Genomic DNA, 22,047 nt, shown 5'->3' on the forward strand with positions numbered 1-22,047 from the left:
CTGTCCTTCACGGCGTAGTGTGTTACCAACTGTTTTCATGGTGACTATGCTCCCAGCTGCCCTGAGACCACTGACAAGTTCCCCCCGTGTAGTTCTGGGATGCTTCATCACCGTTCTCATGATCATTGCAACTCCACAAAATGAGATCTTGCATGGAGCCCCAGACTGAAGGAGGTTGACAGTTAGGGTTAGGGTTGTCACCTTCTCACCAAGCTGCTTGGCAATAGTCTTTTAGCCCAGTCCAGCCTTGTGCAGGTCTACAATCTTGTCCCTGACATCCTTCGACAGCTCTTTGGTCTTGGTCATGGTGGCTAGTTTGGAATCTGATGGATTGATTGCTTCTGTCGACAGCAGAACCCTAACCCTAACCTGGCTGGTTGATAGGGGATCAAATAGTTATTTCACTCATTATAATGCACATCAATCTCTGACTTTTGTCTTCTGGATTTCTGGGGGTTTTCCTGTTGTTATTCTGTCTCTCACAGCTACAATAAACCTACCATTAAAATTATGGACTGGTCATTTCTTCGTCAGAGGGCAAACGGGCAAATTTAGCAGGGGATCAAATACTTTTTTCCCTCACTGTATCTTTCTGAAGGCTCACTGCTCATTATATATATATATAGGTAAAGGTCCCCCGTGCAAGCACCGGGTCATTCCTGACCCATGGGGTGACTTCACATCCCAACGTTTTCTAGGCAGTCTTTGTTTACGGGGTGGTTTTCCAGTGCCTTCCCCAGTCGTCTTCCCTTTACCCCCCAGAAAGCTGGGTACTCATTTGACCGACCTCGGAAGGATGGAAGGCTGAGTCAACCTTGAGCCAGCTACCTGAAACCGACTTCCGTCGGAATCGAACTCAGGTCGTGAGTAGAGCTTTTGACTGCATTACTGCATACACACACACACACACACACACACACACACACACACACACACAGTTATTCATGGCAAAATATTGTTCTATCAAAATTGATAGCAAATGGAAATATTAACAGCTATTAAAAGAAGGCAGCAATTACTAAATATTTTCTAAAGACATGCAAATAGTTGTTTGATAACCTTGAAAATGACACACAGGGATCTGAGTCCCTAACCGTCTAATCCCTATGTAATAGTCACTGGCTAGTGTTTGAGACAGAATACTATGGTATTATGTTCTAAGTGATGGGACGTACATAGAACTCAGCAAATATGAGCCTGTGGGTTAAACCTGTGGGTTGAGGCAGAGTCCTTAATTGAGAGTTGCTATGACTTTATGAACTCTTGAACTTGAGTCATTCTAGGAACTGGACTGGAGCTTTGCCAACATGCCCATCACAGCCCTAGATCCATCATTTGTAATATGTGTACTTTCTGGGCCCAAGCAGTCTCCACAGACCCCCCTGCTCCATGTTGTTGCATAACTAGACCCTGACTTGCATCTCTAGTTTTATTTAAGTCCCTAGGTAAAAACTTAGCCGATCATGGCTTGTGCTCAAACCCATCAGCGAGATGCAAAAGTAAGTGAGTTTCTTCTTTGTGTCCTAAGAATTTGTAATCTATCTCAGGGAGTCTGTCCTACACAGGGGTCATTTGGACCTTTCTGCCCCTAAGGGAAGTTTACTTTCTAGCCATTTGGCTCTTTGTGGCCTCTGTCCCTTTTGAGTGTGACCTGGCAGCAGTGTGTGAGGTAGTAAATCACAAGAATTGAAATCTTGGAGTGAATTCTTGGGTGGAAGACATTTCTCCATGTCCCATAATATAAACTGGACTTGGTTTACAAAAGTAGTTGTGCTCATGTGGAAACCTCATAACAATATCCTGTCGACATTCATTCCTGATATTCATTTGCCAAGAGCTGGGGGTGGGGAGAGATGAGCCGTGAATTTAATATTAAAAATAATTACCTAAAATGTTAAATGGTAGAACACCCAAAGCCTCCAAAGTTATTTCATCTGGATATATGCTCTGCCTGTAGTAGCATGCCTGTAGTGTAGTGAGCAGCTTAATTTTTTTAAGAGCTTAGTTTAATAAGACTGAGTTATACTTAATTTGTAGGCCACAAATGTAGATACTGTAAATAAACATTTCTTTGATCCAATGCTATAATTTCAAATGCCAAAGCTGTCTTGAGTTTTCTGTTTAGATGAGTCTGTGTTATAATATCTCTGTTCTACTCAAATGTAAAAAAAAACATACTGCCCTGAATACATAATACAAAATAAATATTATAGACTAAAACCATTACTGTAACTCACATGTCTTAAGTGTTGCATGGTATAATGTAAACTAAGGCTCCATGAGACATAAACCTCTTAAAGTAGATTAGAAAGTATCATCATTGTCAAATTAAGAATCTCTCTTTTTAATTTACCTTTTATACAAAAGATACTGTTACAGGAGAAAAAAATATTTCCAACAGTTTATCTAGCAGTTATAGTTAAATTGTGTTTGGGTATTAAACCCATTTTCTTTTAGTGTACTTGTATGTGTAGATAAATACATCAAACTTTCTACATTAAAGTAACACACGTACATTGTGTCAATGACATTGTATAATACGGCACACTTTCTATTGGGGCCAACTTCTTTTTTTAATACTCGTTGAGCTTACAGTCCTAAAAAGCCAGCACTAATCTAAAAAACAAAAACAAAACCAAAGGATTGCTAAATCCTACTAAGAAGATTGCTGACCTAGTCCTAATTCTGGAGTCAGACCAAATTAGGGTCTTTGCTTGTGACAACAGCAGCAAGAGCACAACCAGACTACAATATTAAAAGATGCTGCAGGACCCTGTACTCATTCTACATTGTTTGGGTCAGAGTTTCTTATTTAATTTTATTATTTAAAACGTTTATATTACATCTTATCTTCTCAGACTCAAGGTGGCTTTCTTAAATTTTACAAAGCGACCCAAACAGAAAGGGGCAAGCATGCACGCACACACACACACACACACACACAGCTTCCTACTGTTTGCCTAGCTCCTACATTATCTGTATACATATGCATATGTATCACACACTCCTTTGGTTTATCCTCAGTCTGAGGCAAGGCATATTCCCCAGGCGCCACAAAGCTCAGGAATGGGCTGCCGGTGGGAGCCAGCATGGTATAGTATTTAAGAATGGCGGACTCTAATCTGGAGAACCGGGTTTGATTCCCCACTCCTCCACATGAAGCCTGCTGGGTGACCTTGGGCCAGTCACAGTTCTCTCAGAACTCTCTCAGCCTGCCCAGAGGTAGGCAATGGCAAACCACCTCCGAAGGTCTCTTATCTTGAAAACCCCTATGGGTCGCAAAAATCAGCTGTGACTTGACAGCACACACACACACACACACACACACACACACACACACACACACCTTAACGGCAAATGGTCAGATTTCTTAAAAGGCTTCATGTAATTCAGGCAGAGGTACTCTACTATAACAAAGCAACAAATGTCCCACACATTGCAGCCATTGTTCAATAAGTGGAGAAAATTCTCCACTTGTATCCACAGTGCCTATACAATTTGATCGCCTCTTCAAGAGCACAGCAGTCCACTTAAGTATAATTAGAAAAGTGCCAAACTAAAACAACCTCCCATTCAAGTGCCTCAAGCAACCAGAAGGATTATATCAAATTAGTTCAAAAAGTACAAATCCCATTGTTAAGTGTCAAAAACAAGGCACTACTGAAAGATGAGGAGGTTAGAGCACATACTGACTTCTTAATAACAATTGTAAGCGATGAACAGCACTTTGAACCCTATCTAAGAATATTACAGGCTGAGGTCACACTGGAAGAAACTAGTAATAACAGTGAATTGCAGTTTCTGGCATATTTCTCAGTTATTTCTGTCCCAGAAACCTTAATGCTTTAATTGTTTTGTTTCATACATCATTTGCTTATCCTTTTTGTTAAGAATTGTAATGGCCAGGGACAGGAATAAAGGCAGGATCCAAACAGCCATACAACTGCGAACACAAGACGCCTTCGCACTTCAGTTTTTCAAACAGCAGCAACAAAACAGTTTTTTTTTAAATTTGAGGAGAGATTCTAAAGCAGTCTGCTATTTGGTAAATGGATCTGTTAGTGAAAGGGGGGAAAATCAAATACTGCACTGGATTGGGGCTCCCCTTAATATCGATTTGGAAACCAGCCAGATCAAAGCAGTTATAAACTCGCGAAATGATTGTTGTGGCTACAGAATCTCTGTTTTGTGTTTACATTATATGGCGGTGCAGGTGTGGACCACATATATGGATGCTTCCACCCTAGCCGTTTCTTCTGCATTGATACAAGCTCAGTCAAGTATTCCTGCAAATCCTGAGGACATTACTTGTTTCAAACTGCTTTTCCTAAGAAGACATTAATCATTGCTTTCTTTCTTTCTTTCTTTCTTTCTTTCTTTCTTTCTTTCTTTCTTTCTTTCTTTCTTTCTTTCTTTCTTTCTTTCTTTCTTTCTTTCTTCTGATAGTATACAGGCTGAATGCAGGGGTCGTGCACAAACCTTGTCTTGAAATCCTCAGCCTCTAGAATGCAACCTTGAGGGCGTCTAAGGATGCATCCGCCAAGAAGGACGAAACTTTCAGAACCCTTGACAGACCCTCAGCAACCCTCTTGTCTGCATCTGGGAGCAGCTGAATGATTTTCTTAGTCCAGGCGATGGATGCCCTGGCTATAATAGCAGCAGATGCGTTGGCCGGCATAGCTAGTGAGGAAGCTTCGAGTACTTTCCTGGACAGAAATTCAGATTTCCTGTCCAGCTGGTCTTGTATGAACCCCACATCATCCTCTGACAAGATGTCAGAAGATTGCAAGGCAGTTACCGGAGCAACTACTACCAGAAGCTCCAGCTTGTCCATAGCGTATGGTGCCATTTCATAAAGCTTTTTGATATTAGAGGGGAACTGGCAATTGGAGATGGGATTGTCCCACTCTGATCTAATAACCTTCTCAAAATACTCTGGGGCACCTTCTTAACTTGTGGGCTGCATTGAGGGAAGTATTCTTTAACTCCCTTGCATTTGGCTTTTGATTTAATCTCCTCTGTCTCCTCAGGCTCATCAGACAGAGCTAAGACAAAGAGAGCCTTGGCTAGCAACGACTGATGGTCATTGGACGAGAAGAGTCTAGCCTGCTGTTGCTGCACCTGGGGTAACTCCTTGTCTGAAACAAATTCCCCATCTTCTCTTTCATCCTCCCCAGTGCTCAGTATACTGGAAAAACAATCATCCCCTACAGGGTGATCTAGGGGGTTATACATGCATTTCATGGCCACTTTAGTGGGCCAAGATCTTGTGCACTCACCCTGGCTGCAACAGGGATCCATTTGCATGGAGTCCATCTGGGCCAGTGAGTGGGGGGTGGGGGGGAGGCTGGTTAGGCGGGAGACTCTGGGAGGAGTGGTGACAAACCAAGGCTTGAAGCACCTGGAAATGCTTCCTAAATGTACTGTTGATCATTGCTGCCACCTGCTCCTAAGTCATCAATTTGGGCCCTGCACCCTCAGGCAAGGGGGGTGTACTTTACCCATCGACGACTTCTCTGTTGGCAGGGGATGTTGGCAACCAATGTTATGGTAGCAGCAGGCATTCTGAAGGTCTAGAGAGCCATTGGAGCCTGCAGGGATCGTAGCAGCAGTAGCACGGCTCGCTTTGCTGGTAGCGGCAGTGGCAAGGGTTGTTTTGGCGCCAAACTTCCTTTTCGTGCCTCTTTTCTTCTTTGCTGCTTCTTGGCTCTTTACTGCGCTATTTTTTGCCTTCCCAGGCTGCCTCTCTGAGAGTCCGCAGGAGCGGCTGACCGAGGGTGCCAAGTTGCAAGATCTTTTTAAGGCCGGATCATGGTCTGCATCGGAGAGCAGATCTTCTTCCTCTCTACAGGCGAGACTGGTGGCCATTTTAGAGTCCGCAGCTCTATCCGATGCGGCAGCCATCTTAACTCTCAGGGCAGAGTCTCCAGAGAGAAGAATGAAGGTAAAGGGGACAAGACAGAGATCCGAGGAAGGTAGATGCTGTAGAATAGGAACAGTAGGTGAATGGAAGATAGTAGGACAAAGAAGAGATGATAGAAGCTCTAGAACGTCTAGCTATAGCTAACTCTCAGTAGCTTGGCTGTGACTGTGCTCTCCCCAGCAAGGCAGGAAAAGAACTGGAAGCTTAGGGCGATTCCCACCCAGGAGACAGGAAATAGAATTTTTAGTTCCTGCCTTCCCTAGCAATGGACACGAATCACCCAAGCTTCTCAATGCCCTTCCTTCAGAGCGGGAATTACAATTTCCTGCCTCAGAAGAATTGAGGAGTGAGAGGAAAATAATGGCCTCCAGATAGTGACACTCTCGGCCTTTGGCCATACGCAATAAATTTGAACCTGAACCTAACGACACTCTCAGAATTTCCCCTAGTAAGGATTCAATTTACATTTTGGATGGCATGCATATTTGTGGTATGAGAAAGAGAAAGTAAATAAAGAATTTAATTCTCATATCATTAGATATGGTTTATTCCAAACATGGAAAAAATATAAAGGATTTTTTGAAAATAAAACTCCAGGTTGGATTAATCCTGTAGAAGCCTTTATGAAGTGGGGTATGCAATTAAATCTAGATATGGATATTTATAGAGAGATTATAGAGTGTAAGGAAGGGATTTGGTTGTTAAAGAGTAGAGAAGAGCTCAAAATAAAAGATTGGTTTATGTATTATAAATTAAAAGATATATTCAATAAGGATAAGCTGAAGGGTTTTAATGAAAATAAATTCAGATTTGAAATTATATTAAACAAGGGAAATAAAGGATTGGATGAATTTACAAATTATTAACTGAAATGAATTTAGAACATGAAAGAATTAAACCTGTGATGGTGAAATGGATGAAGGAGTTAGAATATAATATTGACTTGGAAATGTGGGAAAATTTGTGGAAAAAAGAATATAAATTTACAATTTCCAATGAAATAAGAGAAAATTTACATAAAATGTTATATAGATTTTATATTACTCCTGTTATGATAAGTAAAATGAAAAAAGGCGATTCGGATTTATGTTGGAAATGTGAAAAAGATAAAGGAACATTTATGCATGCATGGTGGTTTTGCAAAAAAATTAAAAAAATTTGGAGCAAAGTGTTAAAAGAAATGAATAATTTGATTAACGCCAAACTGAAAATGGACCCTTCCTTTTGTTTATTGGGTATACCTGAAAGAGACATATGTCAATATAGTTTTGCAGCAGCAAGAATTACAATAGCCAAAACCTGGAAGCAAGTAAATAAACCTTCAATTAATGCTTGGAGAGAGCAATTATGGACATATATGCGAATGGCCAAATTAACAGAGTCCTTACATGGTAAGGGTATGGAAAATTTTAAACAAACATGGTCAGTGGCCGTCGCGTATTGGGATAAACTGGCGAAAATGAACTTTATTAATTTAGTTAATGAGTTGTAGAAAATTGATTATGTTTTTTATAATGATTTTATTATATTTACTCTTTAAAACTGTCATAACACTTCTCCGGAAGTCCAAGATGGTGATGGGACACTATTTAGGGTGGGTGGTGGTTTTTCAGGGCACTATGAATTTTGTAATCTTTTATATTAATAAGTAGTTTTAATTGTTAAATAAGTACTCTTTTGTATTTTCTTTTTATATGTATGTTATGTTTTTGTTATAAAAATAATAATAAATAATAATAATAATAAAAAAGAATTTCCCCTAGTCTCCAGGGCAGGGATTCCCAGCCTTTTTGATCCTGTGGGAACCTTTGGAATTCTGATATAGGATGTTGGGTGCAACCACAAAATGGCTGTCACAGGAGGTAGCATCAACCACAGAATCACTGCCACAGGAGGCAGAGCCAACCACAAAATGTCATGGAGTGAGGTTATGCATCTCTAACAATAAATCTTCAATATTTCGGGTAGAAGCTCTACTTAACAAGCTGCCTTTTAAAATGGACATATTGCATAAAAATATTTTCTTGCATATACACGTAGTAAAAAAGTGAAGATCCTTATACTGTGGTAGCAGCTGTTACTGAAGCAACTTTTTAAAAAGTCTGCACAATCAATCTGAACACCAATGGCCAATCAGAAGCTCTAGTGGGCAACAGCCACACCTGGCCTCATCCACTTTATTGGCAAGCACCACACTGAGGACTCCTGCTCTATGGTAAAGACCACAAAGTCTAGCAGAGGACACCTAGACCGCCATCTGTAAGTGCTGTCAAATCTTCCCTAAACTTCACCTTCCCCAAGCACTGCCCCCAAAATATCCTGGCATTTGTCAAGCCAATCCTAAACAAATCTACACAGAATTAAGTCCAATTTTATTCCAGGGGGCTACTTCCAGGAAAGAGTTCTTGGGACTGGCGCCAGAATCTCTCTCCATACAAATGCTTGAATTCCATGATTTTTTAGATTGACCTTTTCTGCACCTTTTCCACCTCTACACAGTCTTTTCTTAGACCAGAGTATTCCAAATGCAGCAGCACCACAGATTTCTGTACTTGCCATTTTATTTTCAAATCCTTTCCTAATAATCTCTACCAGAGAGTCTGCCTTTTTCACTACCGCTGCATGCTGCAGCCCTGGGTGATAAATAAATTGCTTCTTTTCCACACTCACCCACAAGAGCCTTGCCTTGAAAATAAAGATGAGAAACTCTCCACGGGCCATCCTTTATCAAATACACAAAGCAAAAAACCTTCTCATTGCCAAGCCCTAATACAGTTCTCTTCCACTGGACTCTGACACAGCTAGAGAACGCAGATATGGATTGTGACAATCTGGACAGTTTTGCAATCTATACTGCTGCTATTTTCAATTGCTGGTTTCTCCTGCTGCTCCGCTCTCGACATTCTCCACAATCATGAGGACCACTACTGTATTTTGAAGAAGAGGCTGGATTGCTAAATGAGTCATCACAAAGAGACAGAATCAAAGGAAGCCCCGGAAGCAGAAATAGTCAATTTCTTTTAAGTTTTCTGCTGCCCGTGTTCCAGGGTGCCAACCACAGGAGTTCCTAAGTACTATATTCCTTTTGGGAACACTTTCCTTTTGAAATATAAAAGAAGATGTAAGAGCTCTGTTACTCCCAACCTTCAACCAAATACAATTAATTTATTGCACAGTGGATATCAGGCACTGACAAAGCCCCCCCTTTTTTTTTACCTCCACTTCACAGCCATATTCTGAGCCATCCAAGAGGATCACTTTGCACTGCATACTTTTTGGTTTTTTGACTATCTTTAGAGGAGACCTAGAGAGTTTACTTGAGGATGACTTCTGAGATAGCTTGTCGTCTTCAAACTGCTGGTATTCCAGTTGTTTTGCAGCTGCCGCAGCAAATTCGCGTTCTTTGACAGTGCCCTAGAAAGAGAAAATAGGGAGAAAAAGTCCCAATTTCGTTTTTTTTTAAAAATGCGACTGATCACAACAAGCTTTCAAAATCACAAAGCACAATCAGATCCCCCCTTTTACAGAGGACTACTTAGAACTGAATATTCAGATTGCTATAGAACTGCACTGCAACAAAGATAAACACCATTCAATGTTTTGAAAAAGCCTTTTTAGTCACCAAAACACTAATTGCTGCTCAGTTGCACATTGACTTCTTCAGAGGACGAGTTCAGAAAAATCTCCGCAGTGATTTATTTTCACTTATTCAGGAATCTGATTCTGAGAGATCCAACATGCTGTCAGATGGTCTAGTATTCATGCCTTTTTTCCAGACGCTGATGGGCGACTGCTTCCCCAGCCCACCAGCAGTGTGTTTCCCCACACAGCAGTTGCATTATGATAGCAGTGTTTCAATAATGGTTACCTCTATATCTTTCCAAGCTAGTCTACAAGCAGAATTTCACTAGTAATAAAAATAAAATAATGCATTAAAGAAATCTTTGAAAATTACTCATTTCTATCTGAGCATCACAAAAAATATATATCTGATTTGCCTCAAAATGAGTTCAGAATAAGTCAGCAGACTGCAACACTGACATTCATCTCAAGTTAATCCTCCAAGTCTTTTTTTCCTTCATTGTAATGAGCCACCATGAAAATGAATCAAATCTGACCAAAAGCTTTAATCTGCTTTCAGACCCAGAGTTGTCTGTCACACAATACTTACAACTCCATTGCTTACAGTAAAGCATATGGGAGGTGAGGACCAATGACCTTCTATTATAATTGTTTTTCTTTTTCTTTTTTAGTAGTATATAAAAAAATGAAATTCATCTCGGACAAGAGGCATCAGGTTACCAAGTGTTGAACTACAGGTTACATGTAATTCAATGATTATTTTCCCCCATTGGTTCTACTTTATTCTCTAAAACAGCCACATGTGAAGCAAGTCTGGGGTGAGGACTGGTGGTATGTAAAGGGGATGTTTGAGGGGCGGGACAGCTACTTGTTCATTCCTCTCCTCAACTCCTTTTCTTCAGTAGTGGTAGAAGATATAAAGACCTGTATCTCTTACCCCTTAAGTTAAGCTTGAATAGGCAAATGGAATAGAAGGAAGGGATGAATAGTACATTTCAACACCATGGATCCTCCTGTGTCGGCTTTACAATGACAAAAGAAAGCCTTCAAAAAAGGAGGAGGAAAAATTAGCAGTAATACTTCGGGTCTGAAAGAGAGAGCAATGGCTCCTGTCTACACTTCTACCTTGTCTTAAACAGGATTTGGTGAAATGTTTCTGGAAAAAATTGATTATGTAGAGGGGACTCAAGTTCAGTGAGCTCACTGAACTTGACTCCTCTCAGCATTTGGTGAGAGAGCAATGGCTCCCATCTCCATTTATACCTTGTCTTAAACAGCATTTGGTGTGGCTCACCCCACGTCCCAGACTCCTTTTCTCACAAGGTATGGGGCTGGTCCACTTCTATCTCTTTCTGTCTCAACCTGGGCAATGTGTCTGACTGCTTTGCCAAACAACAAGCCCAGCTGGAGTTTTTCATCTGACAACGCTCAGCTCTGAATAGAGCCACATTGTGTTCAGGACACAGCATAATGAAGTATTGCATAAGCAATTTTATTCAAAACTGTTTGAGCCACGTTTTGGACAGCTTCAAGTGAATGTGCACCAAAACAAAAACACCCATTCAAGTCCCTAGACTACAAGGCTGTTTCTTTTGAGGGTCTAATTCTGTTGTCAACCCTAAATTCTTCTGCACTTTCCTCTGTATCTCTTTCCAAAAGATAAAGCAATACAACAGGAGTGCAGTGGTCATGCAGAAAACTGTGTGCTTAATGGGACAGAGGGTTCTGAATTTACTGTAAACTGCTAGCGAGGTTGTAAAGATGAACCCAAACCCAGATTATCTCCCACGGTTTCCTGATCTTTGTAGCTGGGTAAGGAAAAGTGAATTATACCTGTGCTCGCAAAACTTCTCAGCAGTAGGAAATACTTCTGGGAAAGGTGTACCAAAATCACTACTAATACAGAACAAGGACTAAGGGCGCCATATTTTACATACTGATCAAGTATTCTCAAACATGGTATGCGATAAGATATCCAGAGAAGCAAAGTAATTCAGCTCATTTTTCCCTCTCCTACAGCCACCCCATCAGCTAAGAGCCTTTTTTTAAACTAAGTTTGTTATTGTTTACCACATAGGATAGAAAATATAACAAAACAAAAAAAGTCCATGTACCTCCCACCCTTTCCCCACCCTCTTCTCTATCATAGTCCATAAGTCCCTTTCGAGATGGAGAAATCAACTGACTACTAAAATTCTGTACTTGTGAGCCGCCCTGAGCCTGGTCTTTGGGCCGGGGAGGGAAGGGAAGGGTAAAAGTGTGATAAAATAAATAAATAAAATTATGCAGTTCCTCATCTGTAGGGTGTAGGTCCTCACGCCCCCCATCCCGTGCTATCAAATTCCGCTCCTGCTTGGATAGCATACATTCTAATTTTACTCTCAGAGCAACCCTCTGAGGTAGATTAGGGTGAAAGAAAGTGACTGGACCAAAGCTGTCTAATGCAGTGGTCTTTTCCAGACCTGGGACCCACAAACTTGTAAGCATGTGACAGGAAGACTCATGATATCAGACTCAGGTAGCAAGAGAGAAAACTAGAGTGGTGTCCTCACCAAAGTCAAAAACCACGACCAGAAGATCCAAAAGGTCTGTGGACAAAAAAACACAAGACAAGTATAGAAGGTATATGAAGAACAAGCCAAGGATCAGAGGCATGGAGAAATCCTCTCCGTTACTGAATCACCTCTTTTCATTGTCCTGGCAACTATATAGGAATTTGCAACCAGAAAGAAAAGGCTCTGATCTACTGGTTAGGGCCTGCTTAGAGTTTCATGGCAAAAAAGCAATCAAAATGCAACACACAACACACAACTACTACAACATTTGCTTATTTGTGCTTCTGTAATATAGTACTGATAATATAGTACAAGACATCCTCAATGACTATGTCCTCAAACAGTTGGTCATGGACCCAACCAGAGGGTATGCAATCCTGGACTTAATACTCTGTGGTACTGCCAGTGACTTAATGCAGGATGTGGATGTAGTTGAGCCAATTGGCAATAGTGACCACAAAAGCATCAAATTTAATTTATAAGTATGTGGGAAAGTGCCTGGGAAATCTCACACAATTTCCTTTAACTTTAAAAGAGGAAGCTTCTCTAAAATGAGAAACCTGGTAAAAAGGAAATATTGTCGAAGGCTTTCACGGTCAGAGTTCATTGGTTCTTGTAGGTTATCCGGGCTGTGTAACCGTGGTCTTGGAATTTTCTTTCCTGACGTTTCGCCAGCAATTGTGGCAGGCATCTTCAGAGTAGTAACACTGAAGGACAGTGTCTCTCAGTGTCAAGGGTGTAGAAAGAGTAATATATAGTCAGAAAGGGGTTGGGTTTGAGCTGAGTATTGTCCTGCAAAAGTATTGTCCTGTAAGTATCAAGATAATGTGCTAATGAGGGTATGGTATGTTAATATGGAACCATTGTATCCTGAAGTGATCTGTTAATGTGTGTAATCCAAAACTAATCTGTATGGCTATTGTTGAATGTTGTCTTTGTCTGGAGGTGTTTCAGGGCAGGAAGCCAAGCCTTATTCATTCTTAAACTCTCCTCTTTTCTGTTAAAGTTGTGCTGATGTTTGTGAATTTCAATGGCTTCTCTGTGCAATCTGACAAAATAGTTGGTAGAATTGTCCAGTCTTTCAGTGTCTTGGAATAAGACCCTGTGTCCTGTTTGTGGCTGAACATGGACTGACACAAACAGGACACAGGGTCTTATTCCAAGACACTGAAAGACTGGACAATTCTACCAACTATTTTGTCAGATTGCACAGAGAAGCCATTGAAATTCACAAACATCAGCACAACTTTAACAGAAAAGAGGAGAGTTTAAGAATGAATAAGGCTTGGCTTCCTGCCCTGAAACACCTCCAGACAAAGACAACATTCAACAATAGCCATACAGATTAGTTTTGGATTACACACATTAACAGATCACTTCAGGATACAATGGTTCCATATTAACATACCATACCCTCATTAGCACATTATCTTGATACTTACAGGACAATACTTTTGCAGGACAATACTCAGCTCAAACCCAACCCCTTTCTGACTATATATTACTCTTTCTACACCCTTGACACTGAGAGACACTGTCCTTCAGTGTTACTACTCTGAAGATGCCTGCCACAGTTGCTGGCGAAACGTCAGGAAAGAAAATTCCAAGACCACGGTTACACAGCCCGGATAACCTACAAGAACCTGGTAAAAAGGAAGTTGAAAAGAATAGTTAGGAGGGTTAAATCTCTGGAAAAGGCTTGAGGGTTACTCAAGTCTACAATACTAGAGGCTCAGCTATATTGTATACCCTAGGTCAGGAAAGATGGTATTAAGTCCAAGAGATCACCACCATGGCTAACAGGTAAGGTTAAGGAAGCTATTAGAGGAAAAAAAGGCTTCCTTCAGAAACTAGAAGGCTTGCCCAAACAAGGCAAACCAAAGCAAACACAAACTTGCACAAAGGAAATGCAAGCAAACAATTAGAGATGCAAAAAAAGATTCTGAGGGACATATTGCTAAACACATCAAGACCAACAATAAGAAATTCTTTAAGTACATTGTGTATGTGTGTGTTAAGTGCTGTCAAGTCGCTTCCGACTCATGGCGACCCTATGAATGAAAGTCCTCCAAAATGTCCTATCTTTGACAGCCTTGCTCAGATCTTGCAAATTGAAGGCTGTGGCTTCCTTTATTGAGTCAATCCATCTCTTGTTGGGTCTTCCTCTTTTCATGCTGCCCTCAACGTTTCCTAGCATGACTGCCTTTTCCAGTGACTCTTGTCGTCTCATGACATGACCAAAATACGATAGCCTCAGTTTAGTCATTAAGTACATTAGGAGTAGGAAACCAGCTAGGGAAGTGATTGGACCATTGGATGACAATGGGAGTAAAGGAACGATAAGGGAGAACTAAATGAATTCTTCTCATCTGTCTTCACTGTTGAAGATACAGGGCAGATTCCTTCTCCTACACAGAGATTTTGGGGAGGGGAAAATGAGGAACTGGGGCAAATAGTGGTAACAAGGCATGAAGTCCTAGAACGTTTAGACAGCATGCAAACTAACAAGTCACAGGGACCCAATAGTATTCATCCTAGAGTTCTTCAAGAACTCAAATGGGAAATTGCTGAACTTCTAACAATGATATGTTACATTGATCAGCCTCTGTACCAGAGGACTGGAGAATGGCCAATGTAACATCTATTTATAAAAAAGGTTCCAGGGGGGACCCAGGAGATTACAGGCCATTTAGCTTAACATCTGTTCCAGGTAAATTGATGGAAAGCATTATTAAAGGTAGAATTGTCAAGCATATAGAAGTGCAGGTCCTGCTGAGCAAACCCCAACATGGCTTCTATAAAGGTAGGTCCTGTCTCACTAACCTTTTAGAATTTTTTGAAAGTGTCAATAAGCATGTGGACAGGAATGAGCCTGCGGACATTATGTATTTGGATTTCCAAAAGGCTTTTGACAAAGTCCCCCACCAAAGACTGCTAAGCAAACTTCATAGTCATGGGATAAGAGGATAAGTCCTCTTATGGATTGAGAGCTGGTTGGAAAATAGGAAGCAGAGAGTAAGAATCAATGGTCAGTTCTCACAATGGAGGGACGTGAGCACTGGGGTCCCTCAGGGATCTGTGTTAGGACTGGTGCTTTTCAATCTGTTCATCAATAACCTGGAATTGGGGGTGAACAGCAAGGTGGCCAGGTTTGCAGATGACACAAAATTATTTAGGGTGGTTAAAACAAAAACGGACTATGAAGAGCTCCAAAAGGATCTCTACAAACTGGAGGAATGGGCTTTAAAATGGCAAATGAGACTCAATGTGAGCAAGTGCAAAGTGATGAATATTGGGGCAAAAAATTCCAACTTCACATATACATCGATAGGATCTGTGCTGGCAGTGACAGACCAAGAAAGGGATCTTGGGGTGGTAGTGGATAGCTCAATGAAGATGTCAACCCAGTGTGCGGCTGCTGTGAAAAAGGCAAATTCCACACTTTCCATAATTAAATAAGGAATAGAGGATAAAACTGCTGCTATCATACTGCCCTTGTACAAATCTATGGTGAGACGACACTTTGAATACTGTGTACAGTTCTGGTCATCACACCTTAAAAAGGATATTGCAGAGCTTGAGAAGGTGCAGAAAAGAGCAACCAAAATAATCAGGGGACTAGAGCACCTGCCCTATGAGAAGCGGTTAAAACGCTTAGGGCGGTTTAGCTTGGAAAGAAGGCGGTTAAGGGGAGACATGACAGAGGTCTATAAAATTATGCATGGTATGGAGAGAGTGGACAGGGAGAAGCTTTTCTCTCCCTCTCTCATAATATTAGAACGAGGGGTCATCTGCTGAAGCTCAAGGGTGAGAGATTCAAAACAGATAAAAGGAAGTATTCCTTCACACGACACATAGTTAAATTGTGGAACTCCCTGCCCCAGGATGTGGTGATTGCTGCCAACTTGGAAGGCTTTAAGAGGGGAGTGGACATGTTCATGGAGGAGAGGGCTATCCATGGCTACTAGTCAAAACGGATACTAGTCATGATGCATACCTATTCTCTCCAGGATCAGAGGAGCATTCCTATTATTAGGTGCTGTGGAACACAGGCAGGATAATGCTGCTGCAGTGGTCTTGTTTGGGGGCTTCCTAGAGGCAACTGGTTGGCCACCATGTGAACAGACTGCTGGACTTGATGGTCCTTGGTCTGATCCAACATGGCCTTTCTTATGTTCTTATGTACTGTATACATGGTCCAAAGTTCTACAACATCTTTCTGTCCTACACATATATTTTCCCCTGTGGGTAGAAAAGATCCATGGGGGAATTTTCAGCAGAAAAATTGATGGAAGCATGAGGGTTGAACAGCTCACCCCATTCCTCCATTAATGATTGCAACTTTCCATCGCTGCTTTTGTTTAAAAAAAAAAACCAGTTGGAGAATGTTACACAAACAAAACCAGCTTTATGTATTTTCTATTGAAAAGCATACAGGTACTAATTTCTAGAAGTAGCTAAGCAGAACAAACCAATGCTGGGGGAAATATTCTAGGTTAGACAGTCACAGGAATACCTTATATTAATTTGTGCTGTGCACAAAAACATGCCAGGAACGATTAGAGGAGGACCCAAAACTGTCAAGACATGTTCATGCAGCAAGCTAGTTTCAGAGCGAATTAAGCCTCTTCTTCCTAAGGTAACCTGACATCCCTTTCATACAGTTATCTAATCCAGGACAAAAAATGACCACTGAGACACAACCTGTATTCAGTATTCCGCATTTTACATGCATAAATGCATTCTTTCAGACCTCAATTTTGCTCAAAAGCTCCTTTGTGACAAATTCATCCAGCAAAGCTGAGAATCTGGCCACTGACCCATCAATTAACATCTAACAGGGAGGAAAGGTTACAGTCTTGGGGGGAGCAGCAACGACACCACTCAAATGTTTTATCTGGCTCCTACAACCTGCTTGATGTTTGAATATTTACAGCCAGTCCAATTAATGAGTCAACAAAAGGCCATGATTGATCCAAAAGCATTTATGACCTGCAAGTTGTGTTTAATTGTATCTTATGGCAATACTACTCTGTTCATTTCTTGAATTTTGCTGCAGAACATGCTTCAATAGTCATGTAGTAGTGAACCATCATCCTTTCAACTGCTTTCAACTGCACCAAATGGTGAGGGATTCCATAATAGTAAATCAGAAATCCCTATTGCCAACATAAACAACACTGACAGATGTTCACAATTGTGAATGCAACCTCCATAGTGGCAATGCCCCCTTGGTAGAGCTAAGATTGCTGAAGTTAAACTACAGGGTGTATGCACAGATACTTCACTTGTAGCAAGGGAGTACAACGTTCAACAGTGTCTTCCTAAGCAAGTGTACTCAGAATCCTACTCAGATCTATTCAATGGAGCTTACTCTGAGGAAAGCATTTCTAGGATTGCTCTGCAAGTCTATCCTAGTTCCAAACATCTTTACTGTCATCTTTTTGTTCTGTGAAATAAATTTCAACCTTTTTAAAAAATTTCATCCTTATTCCATTGTCTCTTTCGAAGAACTGCCTGCAGTAGTCTTAATTTCTGTGGCGCAGTTGCGCTAGTCTGTTGCAGTATACACAACAAAGAGTTGTGAACCACCTTGACATTTATTGTAGCAGGGGCTTTCAAGAGCCACAGCCCACGTGATCAGGTGCATAAAGGGGTTCACCTATCCTCTCAAACTGATAACAGAGGATTAAAATGCAAGTCCACACTTTGTTCAGAGTGTATTCCCAGCTTGTCCTTAGATTCCAATATCCTTAACAAAAATCACACTTGATTGCCAACTTTATATACAGAAATATAACGTTTCTAAGCATATGCTCTCCAAACCAAACTGCTTCCACTGTAAAGGTCAGAATTACCTTTACTAGGCAAGAGCCTCCTGGAAGCCATAAGACTATCAGCTTCTTCTAGTACAATATAACCTTAAATAAGATAAACAATACATAGCTTATACAAAGGTTAGAGAATGTCAAACTAACACTGAGGAAATGCAGGTTCAAAGCAACCACGCTACCAGGAAGGTCTTCACAGGCCAGTAGCTATCTACCAGGGTATACTACCTCACAGGATGGCTCTGATGATAAAAAGATTGGGAGAATCCATGTATGTCCACCTGAATGGCATAGAAGAAGTACGTAAGTAAAAATAAAGTGATACCAGTTCCAAGGCAGTCAGCAATCAGTTCATTCCAGGATACAAGGCACAGCATATTGCCAACCCTGTAGTGTATCTGCCATTTAGCTGTATTGTTCCCTGGCAACCCTGCCACCCTCTGTTATATTCCTAGCCTTCCCTCCTCCCCCAGTCTAAATTTAGATTGTAAATTTGAAGTGTACGAATGGTGCTGTGTAAACGATGAAAATCGCAATAAATATAAAAATGTACTATGCACTAGTATTGGTGAAGATTCCAGATTTGAAAAAGCAAGATGTTTAGTCTGTCGTCCTATGGGATTAATGAGCAGAAACTGGAATAATTCTTTAGGTACTAATATGCAAATAAAACAGTGCTAGGTTTCAAATGCAACCATTTTACAGCATTGGATCTGAGATTCCATGAAAGCTTTTGAGTCTGTATTAATTACCCCTGTAAACAATACCAAAGCAGAACAGGCCCTTTTCATTATAGATACGAGCGGTAGGGAATTATGTGGGGAATCAGTTTTGAAATTCCTACGGCACTTCCCAAGATCTCCCCTCCAGGATTCTTTAAGGTCCCAGTGGCTTGAACAGACTCTCCTCTTGTTTTTTTACTTTAACTGACACTTAACTGCTCTCAACATAACATCCCTTCTAGAGAATATAGTGCTAATTAGGCCACTTTTGGAAAATTTTATTTCTTTTCTTTTGATAAATTTCTTTTAATACATTTCTGGGATCTCTAGATAGGGCTATAATCTGTTAGCGGCTGGTTTTGTTGCTTTTGCCGTCCACATGGGAACCAGTCAGAACCAGTCAATTTACCATTAGATACAATATGCCTTCTAATATAAATATTGATTAATGACTGGAGTGGGTCATAGGGACCATTTCACTCGTTTTGTTCCACCCATACTAACTCCCTATCAGCTTCAAGGTGCTGTAAAGCCCTATACTGCTTGGAATCAACATATCTTAAGGACAACCTGCTCCCATATGAACCTACCCAAGCACAGCAGTCGTCTTCAGGGGACCTTGACTGGGTGCCCACACCTCTGAGGCTAGGCAGGTGGCAACGCGAGAAAGCGTCTCCCAGTCCTAGCACCAAAATTATGGGACTCCCTCCCCTCAGAGATTCATTTGTCCCCTTCGCTTGATCGTTTTCATCCACCAGTGGGTGAAGACTTGTCTGTTTCGTGTGATGTTCTCTCACTGATTCTCCTTTCTGTTTGGTGTTTTAACTATTGTTTTTAATTCGTTTTAAAATTTTGGTGTATTTTGAAAGGCTGTTTGAATGGTTTTGACAGTTTGCTGCTTTTGGGACTAAAAACTGGGTGTAAAAGTGGCATGAAAATGTTCTAAATAAATAAATAAATGCCAACAAACCTCCCTTCTAATACATAGAAAAGGTATACATTTTCAGGCAAACTTTTAGAATTTGAATCGGGGCAATCTTGTTTTAGCCATTTTAACTGCTGTGTTCTGTTATTTTTTTGCATGTTGGTAAGCCTCAAACACTGTAATAGAAATGTTTTTTTAACGAAATATAGGGAACAACTGAAATACATTATCTTCAGTTTTGTGACAGAAATTTGTCTGAAATTGATATGTTACAGACTGTTGAAGCAGCTTATTGAATGCACCATATCAAACGTTACTACTCTTTTTTAAAAAAAAAAAATAGCCTGCTACCATTCCTACAGATACATTTCTGTTCTGCTAGCGGCGGAGCCTTCCACTGATGTAAAAAGTGTTCCGCTAGTTCAATTAGCCTTGAGCCAGCAAGACACAGTATAATATTCCTAGCATCTGAGGAAAATCCATCATTAGTACAGTTGTGAAGGCGGTGTGTGTGTGTGTGCGCGGACGGAAAAAGAACAGTTTAACCATTTTTCCCAGACCTTTTTTGGAGATTTCAGCAGGGATTTCCTAGAAAGGAAAGCCCACATCGTCATGGGGGGGGGGGGCATTCCTGGAGGCGGAACTGCCTTTGGGCAACTTCCTAACCCTGTTCTCCCTGAGAATGCCCCCTTGAGCGGAAGCATGGCTGTTCCACCTTTTTTTGCTGGTGCAGCCTCGCTTTGTGCAATGGGGCATTTTTCCTGTGGTTGTTTTTTTTTTTTTTTAAGTCTTTTTTTGTCTCCATGGCGGCTGGGAAGCCTCTGAGAAGGTGGCATGGCTTCACTGCTCCCCGACATCACGGATCCACCCCTCTCTTAGGAATGGGCTCTAACAGTGCAATCCTAAGGGGGGGAATGGGTTAGGTGGCATGACCCCGGTGCCAGCGTAAATGCCACTTGTGCTGTCGAAAAGGGTATTTATGCCAGCGGCAGGCCACTTATGCCAGTGTTGGGAAGCGGCACAGCAGCACCATGTATGGGTACTGGTGCAGCCGCAGTGGCAGTGCACTTCTAGCACAGGGGCTCACGCTGGTGCCAAAGGGAGCGTTCCCAGGGGTGAGGCTGACATTAGTCAGCTCCCTGGAACACCCTCTTTTAATACTGTGAACTTACACCAGCAAAAATTGGTGGTGCAGCCCATGGAACTACAGTCAACAGTTTCATGGGCTTTTCCTGGTCGGGTTGTTGGCTGCGGCACAGCAACCCGCTGAGGAGGCGACGTGGCTGCACCATCCCCGGCCACACTGCAACTACCACCTCTTAGGATTATGCTGCCCATGAGATTCAGTTCCATCTTCCTGCTATCCAAATTATTTTTAAGAGATTGTGACCCATTTAGGAAGGGAATTGGAGACTAATTTAACGTGTTTTATCTTTTTCACATCCATAATCAATATTTTATTGAAAAAGTCAACGGTGAATGATGTTTTAGAGTTTAACATTAACCCACATGACAGAATGCAATCAATTAAGAATTTTCAGGACTTAGTAAAACAGAAATTTTATTGGTTTCAAACATCACACTACCATGACTGAAATTAGATTTCAGCAGGTGTCAAAGCAGAAAATGCCTCCAATGTTCCTCTGCTTCTCCACAAATTGGTGTGAAATAACATGGAGATGAAACAGTGATAGTTTTTTCTCTTCTAACAGCAGCAGTGGACTCTAAATTAAGCACAGCAGGAAGGACAATCTGACACAAATTGCAAAAATATTACATGACTGTGAAATGAAAAAAGTAGTTTGTAACCCACACCCACCCACACATATACACACCCAAGTAGATCAATAATTCTTAATTATGCCAGAGTTCTAATAAAGAAACAGTCTTAAAAGACATAAAAGCCATTTAATGAGATGGATATTTGTGTCTGAGAAAAACCATATTTTGGCTTGCTATCATACATTAGAATTTTTATAATTAACCACATTGCACTGGATAACTTGCCTGCTCCTTTTTCACGGGAGTGCTATGGGCTGCTACAGCAGAGAATTGCTCTAATACATTCTGGTGTTCTTCACTGAGTTGCTGCTGCTGTTCTTGGGGCCCCACTGTTCCTTGTTGACCAGAAGATTCTTTCTGCTCTTGATCCTGATCCTTAGATTCAGAGTCTGATCCGGATTCTGTAGTCATGATCAGTTATTCTGCAATCAAAACAAGGATGTTACTAAACGTGATAACTCTGGCTTAACTGAAGCATACAATTTCTTTATGGTTTTCCCACACTCAGGATATAACTACGGTCATCTCCCCCTCCCCAACCATATTAAAGCAATTTGACAGAAATGCTGACTTTAAACTTGCTGCTTGTTTTAGAATCAATTGCTTAAAAATGCTTCAAAAAACAAAACACCCTACAAATAAAAATCAGAAGTTTGAAAACATATGGGGGGGGGGGGAATGGTCTTTCTGACCATATTCAAAAATTTAAAAAACCCCCATAAAAGTT

General features: G+C 41.0%; 1 protein-coding gene across 1 annotated transcript in view; it reads right to left on the reverse strand.

Annotated features, from left to right (window-relative positions):
- The window catches only part of EPB41L3 (erythrocyte membrane protein band 4.1 like 3), a 106,090-nt gene extending 84,359 nt beyond the window's left edge, over positions 1-21,731 (reverse strand). The window contains exons 1-2 of the mRNA XM_056854824.1: positions 21,546-21,731; positions 9,140-9,337 (exon numbers count right to left, since the gene is read on the reverse strand). Coding sequence (XP_056710802.1) covers positions 9,140-9,337; positions 21,546-21,731 — 384 coding nt within the window. The remainder of the gene's footprint in view (positions 1-9,139; positions 9,338-21,545) is intronic.
- Between the last annotated feature and the right edge of the window lie 316 nt (positions 21,732-22,047).

The sequence above is a fragment of the Euleptes europaea genome, chromosome 8 (assembly GCF_029931775.1).
Source record: "Euleptes europaea isolate rEulEur1 chromosome 8, rEulEur1.hap1, whole genome shotgun sequence".
Taxonomy (NCBI): domain Eukaryota; kingdom Metazoa; phylum Chordata; class Lepidosauria; order Squamata; family Sphaerodactylidae; genus Euleptes; species Euleptes europaea.